This window comes from Coffea eugenioides, chromosome 1 (genome assembly GCF_003713205.1).
Source record: "Coffea eugenioides isolate CCC68of chromosome 1, Ceug_1.0, whole genome shotgun sequence".
Classification (NCBI taxonomy): Eukaryota; Viridiplantae; Streptophyta; class Magnoliopsida; order Gentianales; family Rubiaceae; genus Coffea; species Coffea eugenioides.
The window spans coordinates 36376837-36386908 of record NC_040035.1 but is presented as its reverse complement, the minus strand read 5'-3'; the positions used below and the strand labels follow the sequence as shown (position 1 = coordinate 36386908).

General features: G+C 35.9%; 1 protein-coding gene across 1 annotated transcript; it reads left to right on the top strand.

Moving 5' to 3' along the window:
* The first annotated feature begins 1940 nt into the window (after positions 1 to 1940).
* Positions 1941 to 9702, top strand: LOC113775093 (cyclin-dependent kinase C-2-like). The gene is made up of 13 exons (XM_027319836.1): positions 1941 to 2129; positions 2218 to 2366; positions 5082 to 5163; positions 5807 to 5897; positions 6096 to 6125; positions 6433 to 6542; positions 6634 to 6706; positions 6791 to 6911; positions 7029 to 7146; positions 8000 to 8139; positions 8231 to 8288; positions 8606 to 8676; positions 8778 to 9702. Exons 2-13 carry the CDS (start codon positions 2257 to 2259, stop codon positions 9319 to 9321), a joined length of 1548 nt encoding a protein of 515 aa, XP_027175637.1. The 5' UTR covers positions 1941 to 2129; positions 2218 to 2256; the 3' UTR covers positions 9322 to 9702.
* Positions 9703 to 10072: the final 370 nt, after the last annotated feature.

Sequence of the window (10072 nt, the reverse complement as noted above, 5' to 3'; positions counted from 1 at the left end):
TAATTTATTTATTGAATTGTATATTAAGACCATCTTATTAATAGGTCATAACACGAATTCTGTAGTCGTGCTAATAAAATGCAGTTTAAATCTGAAATTTATACTTGCTACTTTTAAGACCAACAGTTGAATTACTTGTCTTGTGATTGTTTTAAAATTTGAAAGTGTTAATCACTCATACTTTTCCTTTATTTATTTTTCTGTCCAAATTTAATTCGATATAAACACTCGATAATGTTTAGGATTAAATGTTTTCTTTGTTTTCAATTTTCGAGTAAAAGAAAACGAATATGAGTGAAAGACTAAGGCCTTGTTTGGACAGCCATTTTCCGCCGAAAAATTGCGTCGTTTTCCGTGATCACATTTTCTTATTACTTTTTTTCCTCACATACATCAAATCGCTACAGTAATTTTTTTACAAAAAATCCTAGAAAATGCAATCCAAACACAACCTAACAATTATTTTTAAACCCACGTATATATTTATTTAATTTCACTTTTTTTCCCGACAGTTGTCAACAGTCTATTCTACACCTACTCCTATTCTAACCTATTCTAAGGGGGACCCAACTGGATCTATGGGAGGGCCGATGAGAACTGAATCACAATCGGACCAAACGGGTGTATTATACACCCGTTTGGATATGAACCCTTGCCTCCCACCCCATCAAGGCCACCAGCTCAAAAGGCTTGATGGTTTGGGCTGGTGGTTCTATTTGATTTCATTTGAACAGTACGAATTACATGTAATATATTTTTATTTGATTTCACCAGGCAAAATTAAATAGAGATATATTACAAATGAAATAGAGATATGTTATATTTTATTCGTACTGCTCAAGTGAAATTAAATAGATATATATATATGGGTTTTAAAAAAAACTATATATATGGGTTTTAAAAAAAACTATTCGCACACATGATCAATGAGGGATGAAAAAATTCATTTTGAAAAATGTGAAGAACGAAAAAAATTCATTTTGTGAGATGTGAGGGACAAAAAAATTCATTTTGTGAAGTGTGAGGGACTATGAATCGAAATTATGCAAAATTTGATTTGACAATTTTACCCTTAAAAATTGATCAAGTGTAAAGCATGTGATGAATTCCGACAAAAAATTAGTTGAAAACCTAGGTAGGGACCAAATTTGATCAATATAAATTTATAAGAGACGTAAAATTATATTTTTAAAAGTGATGGACGAAAAAAGTCATTTTACAAAATATAAGGGACCTTTTGAACGATTTTCCCTATTTTTTATAAGCGTTTGCTATCAATCAGTTTTTTGGATTTGTTTTTAAATTTTGATATTAGAAAATCTATTATACGGCGAGTTCAACTATTTTTTCTTTCAAGTTTTGATTTTTTAAAAGCTCACACAGAAGCCAGATTAGAATCTACAACGATATTTTAGCATTTTGGCTTCTAATCTTAGCTTTTTGGAATCAACTTTCACGAAAAATCAAAATCAATACATCATGTTTGCTTTATGAGTTTGTAAGAACCTAAACATAAATTTATAAGTCTCATTTCTTTTCTAAATTAAAATTTGCATTTGATAAAAAGTTTCAAATTTGACTTAACTTTAGTTTAATTGGCTTAAATTTTAAAATTCACATATTAAAAAATAAATAAATTACTCGAGCTCAACTTGAACTAAATTTAATAAAAATCCATTTTAATTTTATTTAATCAATAAAATAAATCAAATTTAATCACAATAAATTTATTAAACTAAACAAACAAGTTTAAGCACAAGTAGCATGTGATTAATATTGTTCATACCCTAACTACTACTATCATCTCTATTGTATTAGTAATTTGTACCATTGAGTGGTAAATAATTTGTACCAACTACCAGTAGTCATATTTCTTACCGTAAAATCAAGAAACCTTTGCGCGTTGAAGTGGTCAGTAGACCGAATCTTCCCTTCGATAAATTCTCAACTCTTTTCCTCTCTCTTTCCCTTGGCCTTCACGGAATATAATAAATTAGCTCCGCAATCACCATCGCCGTGAAGTTCCACCGCCCTCACCACCTCAACACCTCACCCCATCCCCCGCTATAACCCCATCATCGTCGTCGTTATATCTATCGCGCCATTGTCGAAGTCGGCAGCATAAGCAAGTAAGTTCTCTACTATAAACCCTAATTCCCCAAATTTTGTTGAGGATTTCATGTTGATTGTTTTGTGTTTTTCTTGTTTGTTGAGTAGGGAATTGTAGCTAAAGAAGTCGGAGTAGTTGATAATTAAATGGCTATTGCGGCCCCAAATCAGCTAAATATCAGTGAACCGCCGACCTGGGGTTCGAGAACCGTTGATTGCTTTGAGAAATTGGAGCAGATTGGTGAAGGCACTTATGGGTTAGTAAATTATCTGTTTTTGTATCGCAACAAAATGTGTTTTTTTTCTCTTGAGTGAATTTCTCCGCCTTTTACTAGAATCTTGGAGTAAATTTCGTTTTCTTAAGGTATTGATTCGATATTGGTATCTGTATTACATTAGGTAGTATATTGACTTGTATGAGGTTCTGTGGATTGGGTTTTTGTTAATTTAATCTGAATTTTTAGTAAAAGGTTTATTCTTTGTTTTTAATGTTTTAGTATGAGGTGTGTGAATAGTTGAGTTGGGAAACTTGATGATGTTGGAAAGGCTGAAAATTTTCTCATGGTGATGAGCTTTACAGCTGGTGATTAGGGGCATATTTGTGTTATTTAGTGGTTTGAATACGTTTTGCTTTGATGTTGTTTAGTAAATGCAAGAAGAGGGGCACAATGGTTTACACGGTTATGACTGAGAAGTAGAAAGTAGGCAAGTGAATGTACTAGCATGTGTTTGTGGAAAGAAGAGAAGGGCATCTGCTGGTGATTGTGTCGTCGGTGATGTGCTATTGGAGTCTTGCAACACTGTGGCCTCAAGTGTGATTATACATTTTGGGAACTTAATTTACTTGATCTGCTTTAATGGTTGTATCTGCATGATTATTTCCTTTCTGGTAAGATTGGGGTTCTAAGATATCGGTTCTAGAAGTCGTGTATGAACACTTAACTTAAAGATATAGAACATGTCAGTGGGAGTTGGAGAAAAGAAAAGGAAAGAAAATAAAGCTGCTAGCTTTTGAATTCATGCTTTTAGCTTGTTCCTTGAGCATTTTCATGCTACCATGTTGCTTGAAAATATGCAAAAATGAGGATCTTTCTTTGGTGGGCCAAACTCGGGAAATTAATGAATCTGTTTAGTTTAAAGTCTTGATCATGATGAGTCTTGTAGATCCGTAAAAAGCTTTAACATGGGATGAACTCTTGGCTGCCATGTCCAGATGCAAATTAGTCTCATTATTCATTTTCTTTTGTTCTAAATCTTAAGATGGTAATTTTTTAAACCTGGCGACTGTAGTTGTTGCAACATGTTCTTTTAACTCAATTTTCATTCTGGATGATATTTGAGAAATCTCCATGTAATATAAAATTCAATCTGGAGCATGTATTTATTATCAGTTGTAGTTTATTGAGTAACATTTCAAATAGAGCATGAGTGGTTTTTCCACGATGCAAATGCAATTTTATGAAACATGGACACATTAAAGACCAGAGAATAAAGAGTTAAAGAGGACATTTATGTGATGCACTACAGAGAGGTCGATAACCAGCATGGTAGCACTGATTCTATATATTGAAATGCTCTACAACAACAATCTTAGCAAAGTTAACTTCTGATAGTGCATTACCTGCTAATTTCACCATAATTCTTGGTTGTATCACGTGATGGTTCTCTTGATTTACAACATCATGTTAGGCTTACTTTTAAATTGAACCACTTCTATTTGTTTCATGTTTAAAGATATGGGTGTGCCAGGATGGCAGGAGAGTTTTATCTATGTTACCAGGACTCTTCATTCATCCTAAGCACACGTGTGCTGACACTATACATCACGGGTACAGGATATGTACCTGACACAGTCAAAATTTTTTGGGTATGTTTACTGTTGTGAGATGTGATGTTGATGGTGGAGGAGGAGGAGAGATGGGCTATAAGTCTCATGAGATGGGAAAAGAGTGGAAGAGAAAGAAGGGAGGAGAACGAAGGAGAAAAACAAGAAAAATACTCATGTCCCTTGCTGTACTTTTTCTTCATATGTTTGGGCTGCTGATTCTCTTTCATTGGAGGAAGATGTGAAATTGGGGTAATGGTGGTGTTTAAGAGTAAGAGTGGCATGCTCTGTTTTGATTCATTTGAACCCTTTGAAAATGAGGTAACGGTGGTGCACAACGAAGATAGAGATTGTGTTTGACGATGATATCCACTTTGCAACTAAGCCCCTGTATTTTAACTTTAATTATCTTTTTCAACAAGTAACTTAAATCTTTTTGCATTTTTTACCTTTTTAATATTAATTCAACCCCCTCATACTTAAAGATTTTGCCTTTCTCACCAAAAATATCTTATCAACCCATGAGTATGAGAAGTGTATCCCCGCACCACCCGCACCCACACCCGCAATGAAATTGGGCACATATCTGGATCTTGCAATTTTCAAAAATGAGGATTCGACACTTATACACACACCCGTATCCAACACTCGAACCTGAGTCCATTTAACATAGAATTTTATACTGAATTAGTAGGATGTCTGTGGATGCAGCTATTGTTATTGCCAAAAAGATTAGTTTGTGAAGCTTCAGTTGAATTTTACGTTTGGTCCTTAATGATTGTTTAGTTGATGTTGATGTATAAGGGTAGATTAAACATGAAGATGTAACCATTAAATGTTATTTATTTAGGGTTTGCAGATTGTGTTTTAGTTTTCTATAGGATGGAAGCTATTCTTATGGGTCATTATTATTTTGGGCCAATTAGTTGGATTTTGATATTCTACAGTCTCTTAGAAGAAACATGATTGGCCATATGAAGGTGTAAAGTTTTCACTGCACTCATAGTTTCTATCCGTTGGTGAATTACTTGAAATTTCTGTTTTTTCAGCACGATGGATAAATCATAGTTTATTTAAGTGGCTGCCTCACTGATTTGTTTTTAATAGTCCTCTGGCTGCTAATACTTGTTTACTCATGTACTTGCAGTCAAGTGTACATGGCAAGAGAAATCAGAACAGGTGAAATTGTGGCTTTGAAGAAGATACGCATGGACAATGAGAGGGAGGGAGTAAGCTTCATTTTCTATCACCACTTTTAAATTGGTTAAGTAATTAATACTTGGCAATCTAGCTTTATTCTTGATTTGACTATGCACTAGAATTAAAAAGAAATTGGGGATGCATTGTATTTCAAAGAGAAGTAGGAATCACATTGTGACCACCACATCATTCAATTCAAATTTAAGCAGGATAAAAGAATGTGGAATCAAACAATTTGATTTATGAATGTTAGAATCAAGTATTTTGAGCATGCCATTCTTGAGGTCACTATTATGTGGTACATAGTGTGAACTTGGAGATGCATTGTATTCAAAGAGAAGCAGGAATCATATTGGAAACGCCACATTACCAGATTCAACTAAGGAGGATGAAAAGCATGTGGAATCCAACACTTCAGTTGAAGAGTGTTTAGGAACAAGTATTTTGGGCATGCCATTCTTGAGGTCACTATGACGTGATACATGGCTGTGATAGACCTAGGTCATTTATGTCTGGCTGTTATTAGACTACCTTGTAATTGAAACTCTTAGGGGTTAAAGTAATACTGGCAATCTATTTGGGAAGAAAGAAGTATCTATTGGGTATCATCCATAAAGTTCGCTATGAAATTTGAAGTTCATCTTCTGAAACTTAGTTTTTGCACTTTTACAGTTTCCCATTACTGCCATACGGGAAATCAAAATTTTGAAGAAGTTGCATCATGAAAATGTAATAAAGCTGAAAGAGATTGTCACATCCCCAGGTAATGTGATGAATTCTATTGTCTACTCCTCTTGTCATCATTCTTTCTATTTTGCACTAAAGGGTGAGCAGATGTACTTATAAACCAAAGCCAAGGCTAACGGTTGTCCACCTGATAACAATCTGATTATTGTCTTTTGGTATTGCATCATACTGCATCTTCTGAAAAGTATCTAAAGGATTTTCTGTCAATGTCCAGGTCCCGAGAAAGATGAACAGGGGAGACCAGGCAAGTGACTATATCTTTGGTTTGAGCTGATATTGAATTTTGTATCTTTATCCATTGAGTCTGTAATATGGAATCAGAATTATCCTAAGCTAGTCATCTGACCAAACTCATATGTCATGCTTATACCCACTTAGTCTGTCATAGGCAATCAGAAATATCCTAGACCAGTCATCTAACCAGACTCCTAGATTAAGGTGTTAATTTGCAATATTCTTTCTTTTTTTGGGTTATCCTTGTTTGTGGAGTTTTAGCTTCTATTTTTTAACGCAGCGAATATTATTTCTTAGCACAATCATTGTTGTTTCAGATGGCAACAAGTATAAAGGTGGAATCTACATGGTTTTTGAGTACATGGATCATGACTTGACTGGTCTTGCTGATCGTCCTGGAATGAGATTTTCTGTTCCACAGATTAAGGTAATTCTCTTAGTGAAAATGCCTGTTAATCTAGATAGTATTTCAAGTATGTGGTGATTCTAAGAAAATTTCGCTATTTTGCCTCATATAGTGCTATATGAGACAGCTTTTGACGGGGCTTCACTACTGTCATGTAAATCAAGTGCTTCATCGGGATATCAAAGGTTTAATATGAGATTACACGTTGATCTTTGGTTGCTAATCCCATTTACAGGCAATAATAGAGCTGTGCTGTATGTTTGTTGCAGGTTCTAATCTTCTGATAGACAACAATGGGAATCTGAAACTTGCTGATTTTGGTCTTGCACGGTCATTCTCTAACGATCACAATGCAAATCTCACAAATCGAGTTATTACTTTATGGTATAGGTATGATTATTAGGTGTTTTATCTTCTAGTTTGGTCAATTTGTGTATGGGCCTTGGTTTTAGGTTTCCCCTATCAATAGACAATCAATTTATTACCCTAAAAAAATAAATTGATCAGACCACCAGAATTGCTGCTCGGAGCCACTAAGTATGGTCCGGCTGTAGATATGTGGTCTGTTGGCTGTATCTTTGCTGAGCTGCTGCACGGAAAGCCAATCTTTCCTGGGAAGGATGAGGTAGCTGATGTTTTCTGTTGGTTAAGTGTACTAAAAATCATTCAAAGGTTGTGATCATGTAAGTTTATTTTGGTCTGAGAACTGAGTGCTTTGATTCAATGTCCTTTTGGCTGTACAAAGAGGTCAAAGTAAAATCTGATAATATATATACCATGTCAAATCCTAATCTATATCAAAGATTATTTTTGAAAAATCTTGATGGAGAGCAGTTTATAGCGGGCATGACAATTTTTAATTTTTTTTCCCTTTCTTTCTCTATACTTGATTCTAAAAGCATTCTAACTATCTAAAGTAACATTCTCACTAGACAAGTTTGGAATTTTGAAATTCTAAAATGCTTAGTTTGATGGCATTTTTGTCCTGAAGTGCAAGGTGGTTGATATAGTTAGTAGGTTGGGCAGATATGGAACACGTTCCTTATTTTCTTCCCCTGTGCTGAAAGTGTGTGAGAATCTGAATTCCATTTTGTCAGCTTTATGTCAATTCTTGCAGTGAAGTGATTTACTGAGATGTAACATGTTGAGTTTTAATTTTATTTGGTTATGCAAACTATATCATGATTTTGTGTTGCCTGATAAGTGTTTTCTGTGTGAAAGATTTGTGTAAAGCATAGGATGAATATATAATAAAAGATCATAATTAGCAAGGCTGTTATGCAAATTACTTTTTGCAGAATGGGAGTTAGAATGGATGTCATGCACTTGATTGTGAGTGGAATACATCTGTTATGTAAGTGCTAGAAAAGGGTGCCAAAGTAATTGGTTGACATGTCATCATCTTAAATTCGTTGCTCTGTTGTTGTACCCTTCCCTTTCTTTTCCTTCTCTTTCTGATGAGGCAAGTGTTATTTCAGCCAGAGCAATTGAATAAGATCTTTGAGCTATGTGGGTCTCCTGATGAGAGTAATTGGCCTGAAGTATCAAAGATTCCATGGTATAACAACTTCAAACCCTCAAGACCACTGAAAAGACGTCTCAAGGAGGTTTTTAGACAGTGAGTAAAAACGTTATTTATTTGCATTTGCGTGGTTTGTCAACATTTTGGATTTTGGTGTCACTCGTTGGTCCTTGTCTTCTATTGACAGCTTTGACCGACATGCTCTGGACTTACTTGATAAGATGTTGACTCTTGACCCATTGAAGGTATCATATTTTTCTTTGTTAACAAGTATAGGCTATGCAGTTTAAAACTCTTTTTAGTGGCTCAAACATGGCTTTCTTCTGGAGTATTGTTGACTGACGGATGGAAGTGAAGGGGAAAAAGGCCCAGAAATTTCAGTTTAATTTTTATTTTGGTAATTCATAGTTCTTTATTTGAAGCAACTACCATATCAATTGGTAAACTGAAAACTTGGATGTGTTTGTAGCAGATTGAACAATTTTGATCAATTTGGCCATTTGATACTTCTACTATTTCTCTTTTGATAATAAATTGCTATATTCTCATTGAAATTTTGCAGAGAATAGAAGCCAAAGATGCACTAGATGCTGAGTATTTTTGGACTGATCCACTGCCTTGTGATCCCAAGAGGTTTAATTTTTGAATCTTCTCCCGTCTGAAATTCATTTTTACCAGCCAAATGTTCTGTTTATTCCTTTTCAGAGCGTGACCCAAATGGTTTCCTTTATCAGCTTGCCTAAATATGAATCTTCACACGAGTTTCAAACAAAGAAAAAGCGTCAGCAGCAGCGTCAACATGAAGAAACAGCCAAGCGCCAGAAATTACAGCACCAACAACAGCATGGTCGTCTTCCGTCACATCAACAATCAGGGCAAGGGCATCCTCAGATGCGGCCGGGAGCAAATTTACCAATACATGGACCTCAAAACCAGGCGGTTGGAGGCCCCAGCCACCATTATAACAAGCCACGTGGACCTGCTGCTGGACCTGGGAGGTACCCTCAGGCTGGAAATCCTTCTGGAGGATACAACCATCCAAATCGTGGTCAAGGTGGTGGAGGTTATGGGAGTGGCCCGTATCCACCCCAAGGGCGTGGAGCGCCATATGGTTCGAGCGGCATTCCTGGTGCTGGTCCCCGAGGAGGTGGGGGTGGTGGCTATGGAGCTGGTGGTCCAAATTATCAGCATGGTGGACAATATGGGGGCTCTGGCACTGGAAGAGGCTCAAACATGATGACGGGGAACCGCAATCAGCAGTATAATTGGCAACAGTGATTTACTTGAAAAGTAATGGTAGATCAGTTAGCTCAAGTATGTGCGAGTGGGACTTCCCTTCTGTTTGAACACTGAATATATTATGAAGAGGAAATTAAAAATTACAAGAATAGAGCCGTTCTACGTGTAAACCTTCTGCTTTCTCCTGCGTAAGTTTTCTGTTTGTTTCCTTGGGTAACTATTTGCCTTCATGATGGAAAGGAGGGGATTGATGGTATTTGGCACATATTCATACAGCAGTTTGTTATGTGAGGGATGTTTCTTTAGATGTAAAGTTGAGCATTACTTTGTATTAAACTCGATGCACTGCTCATTCCACATGCCGCTATACTGCTACTGAACTTGTTTTTAAGCAAATCGTAGCCGGATGCATCTTTCTCTTTTTTTGTTTTGGGGTCTTGAGTAATTCCCCTTACAAGTCAATCTCTCATAGAGCAGAAGACAGAAAACCCTTCTGTGTTTTGCTTTCAGGATGATAAATTTTTGTCCATGTGACAGGTCAGTTGATCCTGACTTGAATCAGATTCGGATCCACGATCGATCCCACCAGAACCATGCATGATGAATTAGTTCATCTTATACTATTTGCCGCCAAAGATTTGTATGTGGGGAAACGTCTCAGCTAAATAAATCTGAATTGTTGGACAATTAAGAGACCAAAAAGAACGACTCTTGACTATTCTTAGAAGCCAAAATACACGTTGAGAATTGAATCTGGAGCTGAAAAATAGAAGTACAAGTCAGGATTATG